The 27,206-nt window shown below is 51.9% G+C and overlaps 1 protein-coding gene across 1 annotated transcript in view; it reads right to left on the minus strand.

Annotated features, from left to right (window-relative positions):
* Positions 1-496: 496 nt before the first annotated feature.
* Positions 497-27,206, minus strand: part of LOC121274738 (sodium/calcium exchanger 1-like) — a 40,149-nt gene continuing 13,439 nt past the window's right edge. Inside the window, exons 2-3 of the mRNA XM_041182079.1 lie at positions 2,439-2,714; positions 497-1,167 (exon numbers count right to left, since the gene is read on the minus strand). Coding sequence (XP_041038013.1) covers positions 791-1,167; positions 2,439-2,714 — 653 coding nt within the window. The 3' untranslated portion in view covers positions 497-790. The remainder of the gene's footprint in view (positions 1,168-2,438; positions 2,715-27,206) is intronic.

Genomic DNA, 27,206 nt, shown 5'->3' on the forward strand with positions numbered 1-27,206 from the left:
GTTTGGCCTGTGTGGGCTAGCGGGGGGGTGCTGAGGCCAATTTGTAGCACCAGGAATGTGGGCTGAGGGGACGGACCTCGGGGGGTGGGGGGTGGGTTTGGAGGGGGCCGGGGGGGGGCGGTGGGGAGCAGGTAGAGGATCAAGCCAGCCTATCACACGCCAGGGATCCTCAACGCTCCTGCAGCCTATCAGGGATTGACTGGGTTTGGTGGGGAGGTGGGGGGAACGTGCAGAGAGCCGGACTAAATCAGGGGTGGGGGCGGGAGCGGTGAGGAGAGACAGGCACAAACAGGCAATGAGTGGGTGAGGGGTGCCCAGGGTATGATCTTCCTACCCTCGGGATGTGTGGGCTGGTGCTAGGGGTCTCGGAGGTGGGCCCTGGTGTCTCAAATGCCAAGCAGTGAGGTTGTGAGGGGTGGGGGAGAGTGGACGGGCCTGGGGTGTGAGGGGTTTTTACATCGGGCGGTCTCGATGTCCTATCGGGTAGCCCCCCCCCCCCTTACCCTCAACCCTTCGGCAATTGGCACCCAGGAAGTATCAGTGGACCACATAACCACCCCTGTGACCAGTCCTTCGAGGCCAAGCCTCATTCAGGCCTCAGGACGACCAAATGACTAGGCCAGCTTGGAGGCCTAAGTCACTAGGCCTCAGAGGCCCAAGTGACCAGGCTTCAGAATTCCCAAAGTGACCAGGCTTCAAAGTCCCAAAGTGACCAGGCCTCAGAACTCCCAAGTGACCAGGCCTCAGAACTCCCAAGTGACCAGGCCTCAGAGACCCCAGTGACCAGGCCTCAGAACCCGTTTATATGACAATACGCCTCCAGGGAGGAGAGGACGACGTAGGTCAACCAGAGAGTCATAAAGAAGCAGGCGGTGATGATCTTGCCGGCCCTCGAGCCTCCGAGTTCGCCTCCAACCTCTGGCCGGCGGCGATACATCAAGATGGCGATGGTGATGAAGGCGAATATGGTGAAGATGGTGACAGAGAAAGCCAGGTTGCCCGGGTTCACCAGGAACTTCTTGCCCTTGCTGGCCCAGTAGATGGCGGCCATGGACCAGGCCACTCCTATCCCCAGGAAGACGTTGACGGCATTACTCCCAGTGACATTCCCGATGGAGGCGTCAGCGTACTGATCCTGAATGGCTGCCACCTTGCTGGCAAACATGTCTGTCCAGAGGGGAGAGAGAGGGAGAGAGCGAGAGAGAGAGCGTTAGAGACGAGAGGCCCCCATTGTGGACAGGGATTTCTTCATCTGTCATAGCGCCAGTGCAGGGAAGGTTAAGGGGAGATTTAATTGAGGCGCTTAGGGAGGAGCGGCCTGAAAGGGCGGAGGGAGCAGATCCGATAGGAACTTTCAACAGGGCGAATCGGATAAATACTCGAGAAGGAGACATTTGTGGGTCTGTGGGGGAGACAGGGGAGAGTGGGGGCTAATTTGATAGATTGTTCAAAGGGCCAGCACAGGCTCGGTGGGCTGAATGGCCTCCACCTGGGCTGCAAGATGGGACTGGAAGCCTTCAGTGTTTAGACTTGAGCGTGTCAATAAAGTCAGAGGCTGGTCAAATGCCAAGAAAGTCAATTGGGGTTTGCAGGTAAGTACATAGCAGGCAAATAGAACGGAACATTTCAAACGCTCAAACGTGACTGCGGACAAGAGGCAAAGGGATTCAAAGACAGGGTAGGGGCTGCAGGAGGTGTGGGGTCTCCACGCTCGGAGATCTCTGCTCCAAGCACAGTTCCGGGAATCCGGAGGGTCAGTGCTGAGGGAGCGCCGCGCTGTCGGAGGGTCAGTGCTGAGGGAGCGCCGCGCTGTCGGAGGGTCAGTGCTGAGGGAGCGCCGCACTGTCGGAGGGTCAGTGCGGAGGGAGCGCCGCACGTCGGAGGGTCAGTGCTGAGGGAGTGCTGCACTGTCGGAGGGTCAGTGCTGAGGGAGTGCTGCACTGTCGGAGGGTCAGTGCTGAGGGAGCACTGCACTGTCGGACGGTCAGTGCTGAGGGAGCGCCGCGCTGTCGGAGGGGCAGTGCTGAGGGAGTGCCGCACTGTCGGAGGGTCAGTACTGAGGGAGAGCCGCACTGTCGGAGGGTCAATGCTGAGGGAGTGCTGCACTGTCGGAGGGTCAGTGCAGAGGGAGTGCTGCACTGTCGGAGGGTCAGTGCTGAGGGAGTGCTGCACTGTCGGAGGGTCAGTGCGGAGGGAGCGCCGCACTGTCGGAGGGTCAGTGCTGAGGGAGTGCCGCACTGTCGGAGGGTCAGTGCTGAGGGAGTGCCGCACTGTCGGAGGGTCAGTGCTGAGGGAGTGCCGCACTGTCGGAGGGTCAGTGCTGAGGGAGTGCCGCACTGTCGGAGGGTCAGTGCTGAGGGAAAATGTGTCAGTCAATTTGTGTAGATGACGTTCCTGTCGTGTGGGGGGTGGGGGGAGGTGGAGACTCTGACCCTCACCTGGAACGGATGTCCCGAGTGCCACAAAGACGATGGCGGTTACAGAGTTCCTCAATCCCACCGTGCAGCCAAAATGTGTGGCGAGGTCTCCAGTTACAGCTGTGAGCAAACCGATCAACACGATGGAGACTGCGAAACAGGCCCAGCCATTCCAGTACTCTGTTGGAGGGACAAACGCAAAGAGAACTTTCCAGAACACTGTTAGGAAGTGCATGATGTAATCGAAACAGGAGGGCAGGCGTTCTTCACTCGTCCCCTCATCATCGTCATCCTCACCTGTAAGGGAAAAACGTACAGTACGGGGTTAGATACAGAGTAAAGCTCAATCAACACCGTCCCCATCACACACTCCCAGGGCAGGTACAGCACGGGGTGAGATACAGAGTAAATCTCCCTCTACACTGTCCCCATCAAACACTCCCAGGAAAGGTACAGCACGGGGTTAGATACAGATTAAACCCTCTCCACACCTTCCCCATTACACACTCCAATGGACAGGTACAGCACGGGGTTAGATACAGAGTAAATCTCCCTCTACACTGTCCCCATCAAACACTCCCAGGACAGGTACAGCACGGGGTTAGATACAGAGTAAAGCTCCCTCTACACTGTCCCCATCAAACACTCCCAGGAGAGTTACAGCACGGGGTTAGATACAGAGTAAAGTTCCCTCTACACTGTCCCCATCAAACACTCCCAGGACAGGTACAGCACGGGGTTAGATACAGAGCGAAACTCCCTCTACACTGTCCCCATCAAACACTCCCAGGACAGGTACAGCACGGGGTTAGATAGAGAGTAAAACTCCCTCTACACTGTCCCCATCAAACACTCCCAGGACAGGTACAGCACGGGGTTAGATAGAGAGTAAAACTCCCTCTACACTGTCCCCATCAAACACTCCCAGGACAGGTACAGCACGGGGTTAGATACAGAGTAAATCTCCCTCTACACTGTCCCCATCAAACACTCCCAGGACAGGGACAGCACGGGGTTAGATACAGAGTAAATCTCCCTCTACACTGTCCCCATCAAACACTCCCAGGACAGGGACAGCACGGGGTTAGATACAGAGTAAAGCTCCCTCTACACTGTCCCCATCAAACACTCCCAGGACAGGTACAGCACAGGGTTAGATACAGAGTAAAGCTCCCTCTACACTGTCCCCATCAAACACTCCCAGGACAGGTACAGCACAGGGTTAGATACAGAGTAAATCTCTCTCTACACTGTCCCCATCAAACACTCCCAGGACAGGTACAGCACGGGGTTAGATACAGAGTAAAGCTCACTCTACACTGTCCCCATCAAACACTCCCAGGACAGGTACAGCATGGGGTTAGATACAGAGTAAAGCTCCCTCTACACTGTCCCCATCAAACACTCCCAGGACAGGTACAGCACGTGGTTAGATACAGAGTAAAGCTCACTCTACACTGTCCCCATCAAACACTCCCAGGACAGGTACAGCACGGGGTTAGATACAGGGTAAAGGTCCCTCTACACTGTCCCCATCAAACACTCCCAGGACAGGTACAGCACGGGGTTAGATACTGAGTAAATCTCCCTCTACACTGTCCCCATCAAACACTCCCAGGACAGGTACAGCACGGGGTTAGATACAGAGTAAAGCTCCCTCTACACTGTCCCCATCAAACACTCCCAGGACAGGTACAGCACGGGGTTAGATACAGAGTAAAGCTCTCTCTACACTGTCCCCATCAAACACTCCCAGGACAGGTACAGCACGGGGTTAGATACAGAAAAAAGCTCCCTCTACACCGTCCCCATCAAACACTCCCAGGACAGGTACAGCACGGGGTTAGATACAGAGTAAAGCTCTCTCTACACCGACCCCATCAAACACTCCCAGGGCAGGTACAGCACGCGGTTAGATAGACAGTAAATCTCCCTCTACACTGTCCCCATCAAACACTCCCAGGACAGGTACAGCACGGGGTTAGATACAGAGTAAATCTCCCTCTACACTGTCCCCATCAAACACTCCCAGGACAGGTACAGCACGGGGTTAGATACAGAGTAAAGCTCTCTCTACACCGTCCCCATCAAACACTCCCAGGACAGGTACAGCACGGGGTTAGATACAGAGTAAAGCTCTCTCTACACCGACCCCATCAAACACTCCCAGGGCAGGTACAGCACGCGGTTAGATAGACAGTAAATCTCCCTCTACACTGTCCCGATCAAACACTCCCAGGACAGGTACAGCACGGGGTTAGATACAGAGTAAAGTTCCCTCTACACTGACCCATCAAACACTCCCAGGACAGGTACAGCACGGGGTTAGATACAGAGTAAAGTTCCCTCTACACCATCCCCATCAAACACTCCCAGGACAGGTACAGCACGGGGTTAGATACAGAGTAAATCTCCCTCTACACTGTCCCCATCAAACACTCCCAGGACAGGTACAGCACGGGGTTAGATACAGAGTAAAGCCCCCTCTACACTGTCCCCATCAAACACTCCCAGGACAGGTACAGCACGGGGTTAGATACAGAGTAAAAGTCCCTCTACACTGTCCCCATCAAACACTCCCAGGACAGGTACAGCACGGGGTTAGATACAGAGTAAAGCTCCCTCTACACTGTCCCCATCAAACACTCCCAGGACAGGTACAGGACGGGGTTAGATACAGAGTAAAGCTCTCTCTACACTGTCCCCATCAAACACTCCCAGGACAGGTACAGCACGGGGTTAGATACAGAGTAAAGCTCCCTCTACACTGTCCCCATCAAACACTCCCAGGACAGGTACAGCACGGGGTTAGATACAGAGTAAAGCTCCCTCTACACTGTCCCCATCAAACACTCCCAGGACAGGTACAGCACGGGGTTAGCTACAGAGTAAAACTCACTCTACACCATCCGCATCAAACACTCCCAGGACAGGTACAGCAAGGGGTTAGATACAGAGTAAATCTCCCTCTACACTGTCCCCATCAAACACTCCCAGGACAGGAACAGCACGGGGTTAGATACAGAGTAAATCTCCCTCTACACTGTCCCCATCAAACACTCCCAGGACAGGTACAGCACGGGGTTAGATACAGAGTAAAGCTCTCTCTACACCGTCCCCATCAAACACTCCCAGGACAGGTACAGCACGGGGTTAGATACAGAGTAAAGCTCTCTCTACACCGACCCCATCAAACACTCCCAGGGCAGGTACAGCACGCGGTTAGATAGACAGTAAATCTCCCTCTACACTGTCCCGATCAAACACTCCCAGGACAGGTACAGCACGGGGTTAGATACAAAGTAAAGTTCCCTCTACACTGACCCATCAAACACTCCCAGGACAGGTACAGCACGGGGTTAGATACAGAGTAAACCCTCTCCACACCTTTCCAAATACACACTCCCAGGACAGGTACAGCACGGGGTTAGATACAGAGTAAACCCTCTCCACACCTTCCCAAATACACACTCCCAGGACAGGTACAGCACGGGGTTAGATACAGAGTAAACCCTCTCCACACCTTCCCAAATACACACTCCCAGGACAGGTACAGCACGGGGTTAGATACAGAGTAAACCCTCTCCACACCTTCCCAAATACACACTCCCAGGACAGGTACAGTACGGGGCTAGATACAGAGTAAAGCTCCCTCCACACTGTCCCCATCAAACACTCCCAGGACAGGAACAGCACGGGGTTAGATACAGAGTAAAGCTCCCTCTACACTGTCCCCATCAAACACTCCCAGGACAGGTACAGCACGGGGTTAGATACAGAGTAAAGCTCAATCTACACCGTCCCCATCAATCTCTCCCAGGACAGGTACAGCACGGGTTTAGATACAGAGTACAGCACCCACTACACTGTACCCATCAAATACTCCCAGGACAGGTACAGCACGGGGTTAGATACAGAGTAAAGCTACCTCTACACTGTCCCCATCAATCACTCCCAGGACAGGTACAGCACGGGGTTAGATACAGAGTAAACCCTCTCCACACCATCCCAAATACACACTCCCAGGACAGGTACAGCACGGGGTTAGATACAGAGTAAAACTCACTCTACACCATCCGCATCAAACACTCCCTGGAAAGGTAAAGCACGAGGTTAGATACAGAGTAAAGCTCCCTCCACACTGTCCCCATCAAACACTCCCAGGACAGGTACAGCACGGGGTTAGATACAGAGTAAAGCTACCTCTACACTGTCCCCATCAAACACTCCCAGGACAGGTACAGCACAGGGTTAGATACAGAGTAAATCTCCCTCTACACTGTCTCAATCAAACACTCCCAGCACATGTACAGCACGGGGTTAGATACAGAGTAAAGCTCACTCTACACTGTCCCCATCAAACTCTCGCAGGACAGGTATATCACGCGGTTAGATACAGAGTAAAGCTACCAATACACCGTCTCCATCAAACACTCCCAGGACACGTACAGCACGGGGTTAGATACACAGTAAATCTCCCTCTACACAGTCCCGATCAAATTCTCCCAGAACAGGTACAGCACGGGTTTAGATACAGAGTAAATCTCCCTCTACACTGTCCCCATCAAACACTCCCAGGACAGGTACAGCACGGGGTTAGATACAGAGTAAATCTCCCTCTACACTGTCCCCATCAAACACTCCCAGGACAGGTACAGCACGGGGTTAGATACAGAGTAAAGCTCCCTCTACACTGTCCCCATCAAACACTCCCAGGACAGGTACAGCACGGGGTTAGATACAGAGTAAATCTCCCTCTACACTGTCCCCATCAAACACTCCCAGGACAGGTACAGCATGGGGTTAGATACAGAGTAAAGCTCCCTCTACACTGTCCCCATCAAACACTCCCAGGACAGGTACAGCACGGGGTTAGATACACAGTAAATCTCCCTCTACACAGTCCCGATCAAATTCTCCCAGAACAGGTACAGCACGGGGTTAGATACAGAGTACAGCACCCACTACACTGTCCCCATCAGATACTCCCAGGACAGGTACAGCACGGGGTTAGATACAGAGTAAAGGTCCCTCTACACTGTCTCCATCAAACACTCCCAGGACAGGTACAGCACGGGGTTAGATACAGAGTAAATCTCCCTCTACACTGTCCCCATCAAACACTCACAGGACAGGTACAGCACGGGGTTAGATACAGAGTAAATCTCCCTCTACACTGTCCCCATCAAACACTCCCAGGACAGGTACAGCACGGGGTTAGCTACAGAGTAAAACTCACTCTACACCATTCGCATCAAACACTCCCAGGACAGGTACAGCACGGGGTTAGATACAGAGTAAAGCTCCCTCTACACTGTCCCCATCAAACACTCCCAGGACAGGTACAGCACGGGGTTAGATACAGAGTAAATCTCCCTCTACACTGTCCCCATCAAACACTCCCAGGACAGGTACAGCACGGGGTTAGATACAGAGTAAAGCTCCCTCTACACTGTCCCCATCCAACACTCCCAGGACAGGTACAGCACGGGGTTAGATACAGAGTAAATCTCCCTCTACACCGTCCCCATCAAACACTCCCAGGACAGGTACAGCACGGGGTTAGATACAGAGTAAAGCTCCCTCTACACTGTCCCCATCAAACACTCCCAGGACAGGTACAGCACGGGGTTAGATACAGAGTAAATCTCCCTCTACACTGTCCCCATCAAACACTCCCAGGACAGGTACAGCACGGGGTTAGATACAGAGTAAATCTCCCTCTACACTGTCCCCATCAATCTCTCCCAGGACAGGTACAGCACGGGGTTAGATACAGAGTAAAACTCACTCTACACCATCCGCATCAAACACTCCCTGGAAAGGTAAAGCACGGGGTTAGATTCAGAGTAAAGCTCCCTCTACACCGTCCCCATCAAACACTCCCAGGACAGGTACAGCACGGGTTTAGATACAGAGTAAAGCTACCTCTACACTGTCCCCATCAAACACTCCCAGGACAGGGACAGCACAGGGTTAGATACAGAGTAAAGCTCACTCTACACTGTCCCCATCAAACTCTCGCAGGACAGGTATATCACGGGGTTAGATACAGAGTAAATCTCCCTCTACACTGTCCCCATCAAACACTCCCAGGACAGGTACAGCACGGGGTTAGATACAGAGTAAATCTCCCTCTACACTGTCCCCATCAAACACTCCCAGGACAGGTACAGCACGGGGTTAGATACAGAGTAAAGCTCTCTCTACACCGTCCCCATCAAACACTCCCAGGACAGGTACAGCACGGGGTTAGATACAGAGTAAAGCTCCCTCTACACCGTCCCCATCAAATTCTCCCAGGACAGGTACAGCACGGGGTTAGATACACAGTAAATCTCCCTCTACACAGTCCCGATCAAATTCTCCCAGAACAGGTACAGCACGGGTTTAGATACAGAGTACAGCACCCACTACACTGTCCCCATCAAACACTCCCAGGACAGGTACAGCACGGGGTTAGATACAGAGTAAAGCTCCCTCTACACCGTCCCCATCAAACACTCCCAGGACAGGTACCGCACGGGGTTAGATACAGAGTAAAGCTACCTCTACACCGTCTCCATCAAACACTCCCAGGACACGTACAGCACGGGGTTAGATACACAGTAAATCTCCCTCTACACAGTCCCGATCAAATTCTCCCAGAACAGGTACAGCACGGGGTTAGATACAGAGTACAGCACCCACTACACTGTCCCCATCAAACACTCCCAGGACAGGTACAGCACGGGGTTAGATACAGAGTAAATCTCCATCTACACTGTCCCCATCAAACACTCCCAGGACAGGTACAGCACGGGGTTAGATACAGAGTAAAGCTCTCTCTACACTGTCCCCATCAAACACTCCCAGGGCAGGTACTGCACGGGGTTAGATACAGAGTAAAGCTCCCTCTACACTGTCCCCATCAAACACTCCCAGGACAGGTACAGCACGGGGTTAGATACAGAGTAAACCCTCTACACCGCCCCCATCAAACACTCCCAGGACAGGTACAGCACGGGGTTAGATACAGAGTAAACCCTCTACACCGCCCCCATCAAACACTCCCAGGACAGGTACAGCACGGGGTTAGATACAGAGTAAAGCTTCCTCTACACTGTCCCCATCAAACACTCCCAGGACAGGTACAGCACGGGGTTAGATACAGAGTAAAGCTACCTCTACACTGTCCCCATCAAACACTCCCAGGACAGGTACAGCACAGGGTTAGATACAGAGTAAAGCTCCCTCTACACTGTCCCCATCAAACACTCCCAGGACAGGTACAGCACGGGGTTAGATACAGAGTAAATCTCCCTCTACACTGTCCCCATCAAACACTCCCAGGACAGGAACAGCACGGGGTTAGATACAGAGTAAAGCTCCCTCTACACTGTCCCCATCAAACACTCCCAGGACAGGTACAGCACGGGGTTAGATACAGAGTAAAGCTTCCTCTACACTGTCGCCATCAAACACTCCCAGGACAGGTACAGCACGGGGTTAGATACAGAGTAAAGCTCCCTCTACACTGTCCCCATCAAACACTCCCAGGACAGGGACAGCATGGGGTTAGATACAGAGTGAAGCCCCCTCTACACTGTCCCCATCAAACACTCCCAGGACAGGTACAGCACGGGGTTAGATACAGAGTAAACCCTCTACACTGTCTCCATCAAACACTCCCGGGACAGGGACAGCACGGGGTTAGATACAGAGTAAAGTTCCCTCTACACTGTCCCCATCAAACACTCCCAGGACAGGTACAGCACGGGGTTAGATACAGAGTAAAGCTCCCTCTACACTGTCCCCATCAAACACTCCCAGGACAGGTACAGCACGGGGTTAGATACAGAGTAAAGCTCCTTCTACACTGTCCCCATCAAACACTCCCAGGACAGGTACGGCACGGGGTTAGATACAGAGTAAAGCTCCCTCTACACCGTCCCCAACAACACTCCCAGGACAGGTACAGCACGGGGTTAGATACAGAGTAAATCTCCCTCTACACTGTCCCCATCAAACACTCCCAGGACAGGTACAGCACGGGGTTAGATACAGAGTAAATCACCCTCTACACTGTCCCCATCAAACACTCCCAGGACAGGTACAGCACGGGGTTAGATACAGAGTAAATCTCCCTCTACACTGTCCCCATCAAACACTCCCAGGACAGGTACAGCACGGGGTTAGATACAGAGTAACGCTCCCTCTATACTGTCCCCATCAAACACTCCCAGGACAGGTACAGCACGGGGTTAGATACAGAGTAAAGCTCCCTCTACACTGTCCCCATCAAACACTCCCAGGACAGGTACAGCACGGGGTTAGATACAGAGTAAAGCTCCCTCTACACTGTCCCCATCAAACACTCCCAGGACAGGTACAGCACGGGGTTAGATACAGAGTAAAGTTCCCTCTACACTGTCCCCATCAAACACTCCCAGGACAGGTACAGCAAAGGATTAGGTACAGAGTAAATCTCACTCTACACTGTCCCCATCAAACACTCCCAGGACAGGTACAGCAAAGGATTAGGTACAGAGTAAATCTCACTCTACACCGTCCCCATCAAACACTCACAGGACAGGTAAAGCACGGGGTTAGATACAGAGTAAAGCTCACTCTACACTGTCCCCATCAAACACTCCCAGGACAGGTACAGCGCGGGGTTAGATACAGAGTAAAGCTGCCTCTACACTGTCCCCATCAAACATTCCCAGGACAGGTACAGCACGGGGTTAGATACAGAGTAAATCTCCCTCTACACTGTCCCCATCAAACACTCCCAGGACAGGTACAGCACGGGGTTAGATACAGAGTAAATCTCCCTCTACACTGTCCCCATCAAACACTCCCAGGACAGGTACAGCACGGGGTTAGATACAGAGTAAACCCTCTACACTGTCCCCATCAAACACTCCCAGGACAGGTACAGCACGGGGTTAGATACAGAGTAAATCTCCCTCTACACTGTCCCCATCAAACACTCCCAGGACAGGTACAGCACGGGGTTAGATACAGAGTAAAGTTCCCTCTACACTGTCCCCATCAAACACTCCCAGGACAGGTACAGCACGGGGTTAGATACAGAGTAAAGCTCCCTCTACACTGTCCCCATCAAACACTCCCAGGACAGGTACAGCACGGGGTTAGATACAGAGTAAAGCTCCCTCTACACTGTCCCCATCAAACACTCCCAGGACAGGTACAGCACGGGGTTAGATACAGAGTAAAACTCCCTCTACACTGTCCCCATCAAACACTCCCCGGATAGGTACAGCACGGGGTTAGATACAGAGTAAACCCTCTCCACACCTTCCCAAATACACACTCCCAGGACAGGTACAGCACGGGTTTAGATACAGAGTAAACCCTCTCCACACCTTCCCAAATACACACTCCAAGGACAGGTACAGCACAGGGTTAGATACAGAGTAAAGCTCCCTCTACACTGTCTCAATCAAACACTCCCAGCACATGTACAGCACGGGGTTAGATACAGAGTAAAGCTCACTCTACACTGTCCCCATCCAACTCTCGCAGGACAGGTATATCACGGGGTTAGATACAGAGTAAAGCTACCTCTACACCGTCTCCATCAAACACTCCCAGGACACGTACAGCACGGGGTTAGATACACAGTAAATCTCCCTCTACACAGTCCCGATCAAATTCTCCCAGAACAGGTACAGCACGGGGTTAGATACAGAGTACAGCACCCACTACACTGTCCCCATCAAACACTCCCAGGACAGGTACAGCACGGGGTTAGATACAGAGTAAAGCTACCTCTACACCGTCTCCATCAAACACTCCCAGGACACGTACAGCACGGGGTTAGATACACAGTAAATCTCCCTCTACACAGTCCCGATCAAATTCTTCCAGAACAGGTACAGCACGGGGTTAGATACAGAGTACAGCACCCACTACACTGTCCCCATCAAACACTCCCAGGACAGGTACAGCACGGGGTTAGATACAGAGTAAAGCTCACTCTACACTGTCCCCATCAAACACTCCCAGGACAGGTACAGCACGGGGTTAGATACAGAGTAAAACTCCCTCTACACTGTCCCCATCAAACACTCCCAGGACAGGTACAGCACGGGGTTAGATACAGAGTAAAGCTCCCTCTACACTGTCCCCATCAAACACTCCCTGGAAAGGTAAAGCACGAGGTTAGATACAGAGTAAAGCTCCCTCCACACTGTCCCCATCAAACACTCCCAGGAAAGGTGAAGCACGAGGTTAGGTACAGAGTAAAGCTACCTCTACACTTTCCCCATCAAACACTCCCAGGACAGGTACAGCACGGGGTTAGATACAGAGTAAAGCTCCCTATACACTGTCTCAATCAAACACTCCCAGGACAGGTACAGCACGGGGTTAGATACAGAGTAAAGCTCACTCTACACTGTCCCCATCAAACACTCCCAGGACAGGTACAGCACGGGGTTAGATACACAGTAAATCTCCCTCTACACAGTCCCGATCAAATTCTCCCAGAACAGGTACAGCACGGGGTTAGATACAGAGTAAAGCGCCCTCTACACTTTACCCATCAAACACTCCAGGACAGCTACAGCACCGGTTAGACACAGAGTAAACCCTCTCCACACCGTCCCCACCAAACACTCCCAGGACAGGAACAGCACGTGTTTAGATACAGAATAAACCTCCCTCTACACAGTCCCCATCAAACACTCTCAGGACAGGTACAGCACGGGGTTAGATACGTAGTAAAATCCCTCTACACAGTCCCCATCAAACACTCCCAGGACAGGTACAGCACGGGGTTAGATACAGAGTAAAGTTCCCTCTACACTGTCGCCATCAAACACTCCCAGGACAGGTACAGCACAGGGGTTAGATACAGAGTAAAGCTCCCTCTACACTGTCCCCATCAAACACTCCCAGGACAGGTACAGCAAAGGATTAGGTACAGAGTAAAGCTCCCTCTACACTGTCCCCATCAAACACTCCCAGGACAGGTACAGCACGGGGTTAGATACAGAGTAAATCTCCCTCTACACTGTCCCCAACAAACACTCCCAGGACAGGTACAGCACGGGGTTAGATACAGAGTAAACCCTCTACACTGTCCCCATCAAACACTCCAGGACAGGTACAGCACGGGGTTAGATACAGAGTAAATCTCCCTCTACACTGTCCCCATCAAACACTCCCAGGACAGGTACAGCACAGGGTTAGATACAGAGTAAAGCTGCCTCTACACCGTCCCCATCAAACACTCCCAGGACAGGTACAGCACGGGGTGAGATACAGAGTAAATCTCCCTCTACACTGTCCCCATCAAACACTCCCAGGACAGGTACAGCACGGGGTTAGATACAGAGTAAATCTCCCTCTACACTGTCCCCATCAAACACTCCCAGGACAGGTACAGCACAGGGTTAGATACAGAGTAAAGTTCCCTCTACACTGTCCCCATCAAACACTCCCAGGACAGGTACAGCACGGGGTTAGATACAGAGTAAAGCTCCCTCTACACTGTCCCCATCAAACACTCCCAGGACAGGTACAGCACGGGGTTAGATACAGAGTAAAACTCCCTCTACACTGTCCCCATCAAACACTCCCCGGATAGGTACAGCACGGGGTTAGATACAGAGTAAACCCTCTCCACACCTTCCCAAATACACACTCCCAGGACAGGTACAGCACGGGGTTAGATACAGAGTAAAGTTCCCTCTACACTGTCCCCATCAAACTCTCGCAGGACAGGTATATCACGGGGTTAGATACAGAGTAAAGCTACCTCTACACCGTCTCTATCCAACACTCCCAGGACACGTACAGCACGGGGTTAGATACACAGTAAATCTCCCTATACACAGTCCCGATCAAATTCTCCCAGAACAGGTACAGCACGGGGTTAGATACAGAGTACAGCACCCACTACACTGTCCCCATCAAACACTCCCAGGACAGGTACAGCACGGGGTTAGATACAGAGTAAAGCTACCACTACACCGTCTCCCATCAAACACTCCCAGGACACGTACAGCACGGGGTTAGATACACAGTAAATCTCCCTCTACACAGTACCGATCAAATTCTTCCAGAACAGGTACAGCACGGGGTTAGATGCAGAGTACAGCACCCACTACACTGTCCCCATCAAACACTCCCAGGACAGGTACAGCACGGGGTTAGATACAGAGTAAAGCTCACTATACACTGTCCCCATCAAACACTCCCAGGACAGGTACAGCACGGGGTTAGATACAGAGTAAAACTCCCTCTACACTGTCCCCATCAAACACTCCCAGGACAGGTACAGCACGGGGTTAGATACAGAGTAAAGCTCCCTCTACACCGTCCCCATCAAACACTCCCAGGACAGGTACAGCACGGGGTTAGATACAGAGGAAATCTCCCTCTACACTGTGCCCATCAAACACTCCCAGGACAGGTACAGCACGGGGTTAGATACAGAGTAAAGCTCCCTGTACACTGTCCCAATCAAACACTCCCAGGACAGGTACAGCACGGGGTTAGATACAGAGTAAAACTCCCTTTACACTGTCCCCATCAAACACTCCCAGGACAGGTACAGCACGGGGTTAGATACAGAGTAAATCTCCCTCTACACTGTCCCCATCAAACACTCCCAGGGCAGGTACAGCACGGGGTTAGATACACAGTAAATCTCCCTCTACACTTTCCCCATCAAACACTCCCAGGACAGGTACAGCACGGGGTTAGATACAGAGTAAAGCTCCCTCTACACTGTCCCCATCAAACACTCCCAGGACAGGTACAGCACGGGGTTAGATACAGAGTAAATCTCCCTCTACACTGTCCCCATCAAACACTCCCAGGACAGGTACAGCACGGGGTTAGATACAGAGTAAATCACCCTCTACACTGTCCCCATCAAACACTCCCAGGACAGGTACAGCACGGGGTTAGATACAGAGTACAGCACCCACTACACTGTCCCCATCAAACACTCCCAGGACAGGTACAGCACGGGGTTAGATACAGAGTAAAACTCCCTCTACACTGTCCCCATCAAACACTCCCAGGACAGGTACAGCACGGGGTTAGATACAGAGTAAATCACCCTCTACACTGTCCCCATCAAACACTCCCAGGACAGGTACAGCACGGGGTTAGATACAGAGTACAGCACCCACTACACTGTCCCCATCAAACACTCCCAGGACAGGTACAGCACGGGGTTAGATACAGAGTAAAACTCCCTCTACACTGTCCCCATCAAACACTCCCAGGACAGGTACAGCACGGGGTTAGATACAGAGTAAAGCTCCCTCTACACCGTCCCCATCAAACACTCCCAGGACAGGTACAGCACGGGGTTAGATACAGAGGAAATCTCCCTCTACACTGTCCCCATCAAACACTCCCAGGACAGGTACAGCACGGGGTTAGATACAGAGTAAAGCTCCCTCTACACTGTCTCAATCAAACACTCCCAGGACAGGTACAGCACGGTGTTAGATACAGAGTAAAACTCCCTTTACACTGTCCCCATCAAACACTCCCAGGACAGGTACAGCACGGGGTTAGATACACAGTAAATCTCCCTCTACACCGTCCCCATCAAACACTCCCAGGACAGGTACAGCACGGGGTTAGATACAGAGTAAAGCTCCCTCTACACTGTCCCCATCAAACACTCCCAGGACAGGTACAGCACGGGGTTAGATACAGAGTAAACCTCCCTCTACACTGTCCCCATCAAACACTCCCAGGACAGGTACAGCACGGGGTTAGATACAGAGTAAAGCTTCCTCTACACTGTCCCCATCAAACACTCCCAGGACAGGTACAGCACGGGGTTAGATACAGAGTAAAACTCCCTCTACACTGTCCCCATCAAACACTCCCAGGACAGGTACAGCACGGGGTTAGATACAGAGTAAAGCTCCCTCTACACTGTCCCCATCAAACACTCCCAGGACAGGTACAGCACGGGGTTAGATACAGAGTAAATCACCCTCTACACTGTCCCCATCAAACACTCCCAGGACAGGTACAGCGCGGGGTTAGATACAGAGTAAAGCTTCCTCTACACTGTCCCCATCAAACACTCCCAGGACAGGTACAGCACGGGGTTAGATACAGAGTAAAGCTTCCTCTACACCGTCCCCATCAAACACTCCCAGGACAGGTACAGCACGGGGTTAGATACAGAGTAAAGCTCCCTCTACACTGTCCACATCAAACACTCCCAGGACAGGTACAGCACGGGGTTAGATACAGAGTAAATCTCCCTCTACACTGTCCCCATCAAACACTCCCAGGACAGGTACAGCACGGGGTTAGATACAGAGTAAAGCTTCCTCTACACTGTCCCCATCAAACACTCCCAGGACAGGTACAGCACGGGTTTAGATACAGAGTAAAGCTCCCTCTACACTGTCCACATCAAACACTCCCAGGACAGGTACAGCACGGGGTTAGATACAGAGTAAAGCTCCCTCTACACCGTCCCCATCAAACACTCCCAGGACAGGTACAGCACAGGGTTAGATACAGAGTAAAGGTCCCTCTACACTGTCCCCATCAAACACTCCCAGGACAGGTACAGCACGGGGTTAGATACAGAGTAAATCTCCCTCTACACTGTCTCCATCAAACACTCCCAGGAAAAGTACTGCACGGGGTTAGACACAGAGTAAACCCTCTCCACACCGTCCCCATCAAACACTCCCAGGACAGGTACAGCACGGGGTTAGATACAGAGTAAAGCGCCCTCTACACTTTACCCATCAAACACTCCCAGGACAGGGACAGCACGGGGTTAGATACAGAGTAATGCTCCCTCTACACCGTCCCCATCAAACACTCCCAGGACAGGTACAGCACGGGGTTAGATACAGAGTAAAGCTCCCTCTACACCGTCCCCATCAAACACTCCCAGGACAGGTACAGCACGGGGTTAGATACAGAGTAAAGCGCCCTCTACACTGTCCCCATCAAACACTCCCAGGACAGGTACAGCACGGGGTTAGATACAGAGTAAATCTCTCTCTACACTGTCCCCATCAAACACTCCCAGGACAGGTACAGCACGGGGTTTGACACAGAGTAAAGCTCCCTCTACACTGTCCCCATCAAACACTCCCAGGACAGGTACAGCACGGGGTTAGGTACAGAGTAAAGCTCCCTCTACACTGTCCCCATCAAACACTCCCAGGACAGGTACAGCACGGGGTTAGATACAGAGTAAACCTCCCTCTACACTGTCCCCATCAAACACTCCCAGGACAGGTACAGCACGGGGTTAGATACAGAGTAAAGCTCCCTCTACACTGTCCCCATCAAACACTCCCAGGACAGGTACAGCACGGGGTTAGATACAGAGTAAAGCTCCCTCTACACTGTCCCCATCAAACACTCCCAGGACAGGTACAGCACGGGGTTAGATACAGAGTAAAGCTCCCTCTACACTGTCCCCATCAAACACTCCCAGGACAGGTACAGCACGGGGTTAGATACAGAGTAAAGCTCCCTCTACACTGTCCCCATCAAACACTCACAGGACAGGTACAGCACGGGGTTAGATACAGAGTAAATCTCCCTCTACACTGTCCCCATCAAACACTCACAGGACAGGTACAGCACGGGGTTAGATACAGAGTAAATCTCCCTCTACACACCGTCCCCATCAAACACTCCCAGGGCAGGTACAGCACGGGGTTAGATACAGAGTAAATCTCCCTCTACACTGTCCCCATCAAACACTCACAGGACAGGTACAGCACGGGGTTAGATACAGAGTAAATCTCCCTCTACACACCGTCCCCATCAAACACTCCCAGGACAGGTACAGCACGGGGTTAGATACAGAGTAAATCTCCCTCTACACTGTCCCCATCAAACACTCCCAGGACAGGTACAGCACGGGGTTAGATACAGAGTAAAGCTCTCTCTACACTGTCCCCATCAAACACTCCCAGGACAGGTACAGCACGGGGTTAGATACAGAGTAAATCTCCCTCTACACCGTCCCCATCAAACACTCCCAGGACAGGTACAGCACGTTGTTAGATACAGAGCAAAGCTCTCTCTACACTGTCCCCATCAAACACTCCCAGGACAGGTACAGCACGGGGTTAGATACAGAGCAAAGCTCTCTCTACACTGTCCCCATCAAACACTCCCAGGACAGGTACAGCACGGGGTTAGATACAGAGCAAAGCTCTCTCTACACTGTCCCCATCAAACACTCCCAGGACAGGTACAGCACGGGGTTAGATACAGAGTAAAGCTCCCTCTACACTGTCCCCATCAAACACTCCCAGGGCAGGTACAGCACGGGGTTAGATACAGAGTAAAGCTCTCTCTACACTGTCCCCATCAAACACTCCCAGGACAGGTACAGCACGGGGTTAGATACAGAGTAAAGCTCCTTCTACACTGTCCCCATCAAACACTCCCAGGACAGGTACAGCACGGGGTTAGATACAGAGTAAAACTCCCTCTACACTGTCCCCATCAAACACTCCCAGGACAGGGACAGCACGGGGTTAGATACAGAGTAAAGCTCCCTCTACACTGTCCCCATCAAACACTCCCAGGACAGGTACAGCACGGGGTTAGATACAGAGTAAATCTCCCTCTACACTGTCCCCATCAAACACTCCCAGGACAGGTACAGCACGGGGTTAGACACAGCGTAAACCCTCTCCACACCGTCCCCACCAAACACTCCCAGGACAGGAACAGCACGTGTTTAGATACAGAATAAACCTCCCTCTACACAGTCCCCATCAAACACTCTCAGGACAGGTACAGCACGGGGTTAGATACAGAGTAAAGCGCCCTCTAAACTGTCCCCATCAAACTCTCCCAGGACAGGTATAGCGCGGGGTTAGATACGTAGTAAAATCCCTCTACACTGTCCCCATCAAACACTCCCAGGACAGGTACAGCACGGGGTTAGATACAGAGTAAAGTTCCCTCTACACTGTCGCCATCAAACACTCCCAGGACAGGTACAGCACAGGGGTTAGATACAGAGTAAAGCTCCCTCTACACTGTCCCCATCAAACACTCACAGGATAGGTACAGCAAGGGGTTAGATACAGAGTAAAGTTCCCTCTACACTGTCTCCATCAAACACTCCCAGGACAGGGACAGCACGGGGTTAGATACAGAGTAAAGTTCCCTCTACACTGTCTCCATCAAACACTCCCAGGACAGGTACAGCAAAGGATTAGGTACAGAGTAAAGCTCACTCTACACTGTCCCCATCAAACACTCCCAGGACAGGTACAGCACGGGGTTAGATACAGAGTAAAGCTCCCTCTACACCGTCCCCATCAAACACTCCCAGGACAGGTACAGCACGGGGTTAGATACAGAGTAAATCTCCCTCTACACTGTCCCCATCAAACACTCCCAGGACAGGTACAGCACGGGGTTAGATACAGAGTAAAGTTCCCTCAACACTGTCCCCATCAAACACTCCCAGGACAGGTACAGCACGGGGTTAGATACAGAGTAAAGGTCCCTCTACACCATCCCAATCAAACACTCCCAGGACAGGTACAGCACGGGGTTAGATACAGAGTAAATCTCCCTCTACACTGTCCCCATCAAACACTCCCAGGACAGGTACAGCACGGGGTTAGATACAGAGTAAAGGTCCCTCTACACCATCCCCATCAAACACTCCCAGGACAGGTACAGCACGGGGTTAGATACAGAGTAAATCTCCCTCTACACTGTACCCATCAAACACTCCCAGGACAGGTACAGCACGGGGTTAGATACAGAGTAAAGCTCCCTCTACACTGTCCCCATCAAACACTCCCAGGGCAGGTACAGCACGGGGTGAGATACAGAGTAAAACTCCCTCTACACTGTCCCCATCAAACACTCCCCGGATAGGTACAGCACGGGGTTAGATACAGAGTAAACCCTCTCCACACCTTCCCAAATACACACTCCCAGGACAGGTACCGCACGGGGTTAGATACAGAGTAAAGCTACCTCTACACCGTCTCCATCAAACACTCCCAGGACAGGTACAGCACGGGGTTAGATACAGAGTAAAGCGCCCTCTACACTGTCCACATCAAACACTCCCAGGACAAGTACAGCACGGGGTTAGATACAGAGGGATTTTCCCTCTACACTGTCCCCATCAAACACTCCCAGGACAAGTACAGCACGGGGTTAGATACAGAGTAAAGCTCCCTCTACACTGTCCCCATCAAACACTCCCAGGACAGGTACAGCACGGGGTTAGATACAGAGTAAAGCTCCCTCTACACTGTCCCCATCAAACACTCCCAGGACAGGTACAGCACGGGGTTAGATACAGAGTAAAGCTACCTCTACACTGTCAACATCAAACACTCCCAGGACAGGTACCGCACGGGGTTAGATACAGAGTAAAGCTACCTCTACACCGTCTCCATCAAACACTCCCAGGACACGTACAGCACGGGGTTAGATACACAGTAAATCTCCCTCTACACAGTCCCGATCAAATTCTTCCAGAACAGGTACATCACGGGGGTTAGATACAGAGTAAAGCTCCCTCTACACTGTCCCCATCAAACACTCCCAGGACAGGTACAGCAGGGGTTAGATACAGAGTAAATCTCCCTCTACACTGTCCCCATCAAACACTCCCAGGACAGGGACAGCACGGGGTTAGATACAGAGTAAACCCTCTACACTGTCCCCATCAAACACTCCCAGGACAGGTACAGCACGGGGTTAGATACAGAGTAAACCCTCTACACTGTCCCCATCAAACACTCCCAGGACAGGTACAGCACGCGGTTAGATACAGAGTAAATCTCCCTCTACACCGTCCCCATCAAACACTCCCAGGACAGGTACAGCACGGGGTTAGATACAGAGTAAAACTCCCTCTACACTGTCCCCATCAAACACTCCCAGGACAGGTACAGCACGGGGTTAGATACAGAGTAAACTCTCTCTACACCGTCCCCATCAAACACTCCCAGGACAGGTACAGCACGGGGTTAGATACAGAGTAAAGCTCCCTCTACACCGTCCCCATCAAACACTCCCAGGACAGGTACAGCACGGGGTTAGATACAGAGTAAAGCTCTCTCTACACTGTCCCCATCAAACACTCCCAGGACAGGTACAGCACGGGGTTAGATACAGAGTAAAGCTCCCTCTACACTGTCCCCATCAAACACTCCCAGGACAGGTACAGCACGGGGTTAGATACAGAGTAAAGCTCCCTCCACACTGTCCCCATCAAACACTCCCAGGAAAGGTGAAGCACGAGGTTAGGTACAGAGTAAGTCTACCTCTACACTGTCCCCATCAAACACTCCCAGGACAGGTACAGCACGGGGTTAGATACAGAGTAAAGCTCACTCTACACTGTCCCCATCAAACACTCCCAGGACAGGTACAGCACGGGGTTAGATACAGAGTAAATCTCCCTCTACACAGTCCCGATCAAATTCTCCCAGAACAGGTACAGCACGGTTTTAGATACAGAGTAAAGTTCCCTCTACAACTGTCCCCATCAAACACTCCCAGGACAGGTACAGCACGGGGTTAGATACAGAGTAAAGCTCCCTCTACACCGTCCCCATCAAACACTCCCAGGACAGGTACAGCACGGGGTTAGATACAGAGTAAATCTCCCTCTACACTGTCCCCATCAAACACTCCCAGGACAGGTACAGCACGGGGTTAGATACAGAGTAAAGACCACTCTACACTGTCCCCATCAAACACTCCCAGGACAGGTACAGCACGGGGTTAGATACAGAGTTTAGCTCCCTCTACACTGTCCCCATCAAACACTCCCAGGACAGGTACAGCACGGGGTTAGATACACAGTAATCTCCCTCTACACAGTCCCGATCAAATTCTCCCAGAACAGGTACAGCACGGTTTTAGACACAGAGTAAAGTTCCCTCTACACTGTCCCCATCAAACACTCCCAGGACAGGTACAGCACGGGGTTAGATACAGAGTAAAGCTCCCTCTACACTGTCCCCATCAAACACTCCCAGGACAGGTACAGCACGGGGTTAGATACAGAGTAAAGCTCTCTCTACACTGTCCCCATCAAACACTCCCAGGACAGGTACAGCACGGGGTTAGATACAGAGTAAATCACCCTCTACACTGTCCCCATCAAACACTCCCAGGACAGGTACAGCACGGGGTTAGATACAGAGTAAAACTCCCTCTACACTGACCCCAACAAACACTCCCAGGACAGGTACAGCACGGGGTTAGATACAGAGTAAAGCTCTCTCTACACCGTCCCCATCAAACACTCCCAGGACAGGTACAGCACAGGGTTAGATACAGAGTAAAGGTCCCTCTACACTGTCCCCATCAAACACTCCCAGGACAGGTACAGCACAGGGTTAGATACAGAGTAAAGCGCCCTCTACACTTTACCCATCAAACACTCCCAGGACAGGTACAGCACGGGGTTAGACACAGAGTAAAGCGCCCTCTACACTTTACCCATCAAACACTCCCAGGACAGGTACAGCACGGGGTTAGATACAGAGTAAAGCGCCCTCTACACTTTACCCATCAAACACTCCCAGGACATGTACAGCACGGGGTTAGACACAGAGTAAACCCTCTCCACACCGTCCCCATCAAACACTCCCAGGACAGGTACAGCACGGGGTTAGATACAGAGTAAATCTCCCTCTACACTGTCCCCATCAAACACTCCCAGGACAGGTACAGCACGGGGTTAGATACAGAGTAAAGCGCCCTCTACACTGTCCCCATCAAACACTCCCAGGACAGGTACAGCACGGGGTTAGATACAGAGTAAAGCTCTCTCTACACTGTCCCCATCAAACACTCCCAGGACAGGTACAGCACGGGGTTAGATACAGAGTAAAGCTCCCTCTACGCTGTCCCCATCAAACACTCCCAGGACAGGTACAGCACGGGTTAGATACAGAGTAAAGCGCCGTCTACACCCTCCCCATCAAACACTCCCAGGGCAGGTACAGCACGGGGTTAGATACAGAGTAAACCCTCTCCACACCGTCCCCATCAAACACTCTCAGGACAGGTACAGCACGGGGTTAGATTCAGAGTAAAGCTCCCTCTACACTGTCTCCATCAAACACTCCCAGGACAGGTACAGCACGGGTTAGATACAGAGTAAAGCGCCCTCTACACTTTACCCATCAAACACTCCCAGGACAGGTACAGCACCGGGTTAGACACAGAGTAAACCCTCTCCACACCGTCCCCACCAAACACTCCCAGGACAGGAACAGCACGTGTTTAGATACAGAGTAAACCTCCCTCTACACAGTCCCCATCAAACACTCCCAGGACAGGTACAGCACGGGGTTAGATACAGAGTAAAGCTCCCTCTAAACTGTCCCCATCAAACTCTCCCAGGACAGGTATAGCGTGGGGTTAGATACGTAGTAAAATCCCTCTACACTGTCCCCATCAAACACTCCCAGGACACGTACAGCACGGGGTTAGATACAGAGTAAATCTCCCTCTACACTGTCCCCATCAAACACTCCCAGGACAGGTACAGCACGGGGTTAGATACAGAGTAAAGCTCTCTCTACACCGTCCCCATCAAACACTCCCAGTTCAGGTACAGCACGGGGTTAGATACAGAGTAAAGCTCCCTCTATACCGTCCCCATCAAACAGTCCCAGGACAGGTACAGCACGGGGTTAGATACAGAGTATAGCTCCCTCTACACTGTCCCCATCAAACACTCCCAGGACAGGTACAGCACGGGGTTAGATACAGAGTAAAGCTCCCTCCACACTGTCCCCATCAAACACTCCCAGGAAAGGTGAAGCACGAGGTTAGGTACAGAGTAAAGCTACCTCTACACTGTCCCCATCAAACACTCCCAGGACAGGTACAGCACGGGGTTAGATACAGAGTAAAGCTCACTCTACACTGTCCCCATCAAACACTCCCAGGACAGGTACAGCACGGGGTTAGATACACAGTAAATCTCCCTCTACACAGTCCCGATCAAATTCTCCCAGAACAGGTACAGCACGGTTTTAGATACAGAGTAAAGTTCCCTCTACACTGTCCCCATCAAACACTCCCGGGAGAGGTACAGCACAGGGTTAGATACAGAGTAAATCTCCCTCGACACCGTCCCCATCAAACACTCCCAGGACAGGTACAGCACGGGGTTAGATACAGAGTAAATCACCCTCTACACTGTCCCCCATCAAACACTCCCAGGACAGGTACAGCACGGGGTTAGATACAGAGTAAAACTCCCTCTACACTGTCCCCAACAAACACTCCCAGGACAGGTACAGCACGGGGTTAGATACAGAGTAAAGCTCTCTCTACACCGTCCCCATCAAACACTCCCAGGACAGGTACAGCACGGGGTTAGATACAGAGTAAAGCTCCCTCTACACTGTCCACATCAAACACTCCCAGGACAGGTACAGCACGGGGTTAGATACAGAGTAAAGCTCCCTCTACACCGTCCCCATCAAACACTCCCAGGACAGGTACAGCACAGGGTTAGATACAGAGTAAAGGTCCCTCTACACTGTCCCCATCAAACACTCCCAGGACAGGTACAGCACGGGGTTAGATACAGAGTAAATCTCCCTCTACACTGTCTCCATCAAACACTCCCAGGAAAAGTACAGCACGGGGTTAGATACAGAGTAAAGGTCCCTCTACACTGTCCCCATCAAACACTCCCAGGACAGGTACAGCACGGGGTTAGATACAGAGTAAACCTCCCTCTACCCTGTCCCCATCAAACACTCCCAGGACAGGTACAGCACGGGGTTAGATACAGAGTAAAGCCCCCTCTACACTGTCCCCATCAAACACTCCCAGGACAGGTACAGCACGGGGTTAGATACAGAGTAAAGCGCCCTCTACACTTTATCCATCAAACACTCCCAGGACAGGTACAGCACGGGGTTAGATACAGAGTAAAGCGCCCTCTACACTTTACCCATCAAACACTCCCAGGACATGTACAGCACGGGGTTAGATACAGAGTAAACCCTCTCCACACCGTCCCCATCAAACACTCCCAGGACAGGTACAGCACGGGTTTAGATACAGAGTAAAGCTCCCTCTACCCTGTCCCCATCAAACACTCCCAGGACAGGTACAGCACGGGGTTAGATACAGAGTAAATCTCCCTCTACACTGTCTCCATCAAACACTCCCAGGAAAAGTACAGCACGGGGTTAGATACAGAGTAAAGGTCCCTCTACACTGTCCCCATCAAACACTCCCAGGACAGGTACAGCACGGGGTTAGATACAGAGTAAAGCTCCCTCTACACTGTCCCCATCAAACACTCCCAGGACAGGTACAGCACGGGGTTAGATACAGAGTAAAGCTCACTCTACACTGTCCCCATCAAACACTCCCAGGACAGATACAGCACGGGGTTAGATACAGAGTAAAGCTCCCTCTACACTGTCGTTATCAAACACTCCCAGGACAGGTACAGCACGGGGTTAGATACAGAGTAAAGCTCCCTCTACACTGTCCCCATCAAACACTCCCAGGACAGGTACAGCACGGGGTTAGATACAGAGTAAACCCTCTACACTGTCCCCATCAAACACTCCCAGGGCAGGTACAGCACGGGGTTAGATACAGAGTAAATCTCCCTCTACCCTGTCCCCATCAAACACTCCCAGGACAGGTACAGCACGGGGTTAGATACAGAGTAAAGCTCCCTCTACCCTGTCCCCATCAAACACTCCCAGGACAGGTACAGCACGGGGTTAGATACAGAGTAAAGCGCCCTCTACACTTTACCCATCAAACACTCCCAGGACAGGTACAGCACGGGGTTAGATACAGAGTAAACCCTCTACACTGTCCCCATCAAACACTCCCAGGACAGGTACAGCACGGGGTTAGATACAGAGTAAAGCGCCCTCTACACTGTCCCCATCAAACACTCCCAGGACAGGTACAGCACGGGGTTAGATACAGAGTAAAGCTCCCTCTACACCGTCCCCATCAAACACTCCCAGGGCAGGTACAGCACGGGGTTAGATACAGAGTAAATCTCCCTCTACACTGTCCCCATCAAACACTCCCAGGACAGGTACAGCACGGGGTTAGATACAGAGTAAACCCTCTCCACACCGTCTCCATCAAACACTCCCAGGACAGGTACAGCACGGGGTTAGATACACAGTAAACCCTCTACACTGTCCCCATCAAACACTCCCAGGACAGGTACAGCACGGGGTTAGATACAGAGTAAAGCTCCCTCTACACTGTCCCCATCAAACACTCCCAGGACAGGTACAGCACGGGGTTAGATACAGAGTAAAACTCCCTCTACACTGTCCCCATCAAACACTCCCAGGACAGGTACAGCACGGGGTTAGATACAGAGTAAAGCACCCTCTACACTGTCCCCATCAAACACTCCCAGGACAGGTACAGCACGGGGTTAGATACAGAGTAAATCTCCCTCTACACTGTCCCCATCAAACACTCCCAGGACAGGTACAGCACGCGGTTAGATACAGAGTAAAGCTCCCTCTACACTGTCCCCATCAAACACTCCCAGGACAGGTACAGCACGGGGTTAGATACAGAGTAAAGCTCCCTCTACACTGTCCCCATCAAACACTCCCAGGACAGGTACAGCACGGGGTTAGATACAGAGTAAATCTCCCTCTACACTGTCCCCATTAAACACTCCCAGGACAGGTACAGCACGGGGTTAGATACAGAGTAAAGCTCCCTCTACACTGTCCCCATCAAACAGTCCCAGGACAGGTACAGCACGGGTTAGATACAGAGTAAAGCCGC

The sequence above is a fragment of the Carcharodon carcharias genome (assembly GCF_017639515.1).
Source record: "Carcharodon carcharias isolate sCarCar2 chromosome 37 unlocalized genomic scaffold, sCarCar2.pri SUPER_37_unloc_3, whole genome shotgun sequence".
Lineage (NCBI taxonomy): Eukaryota > Metazoa > Chordata > Chondrichthyes > Lamniformes > Lamnidae > Carcharodon > Carcharodon carcharias.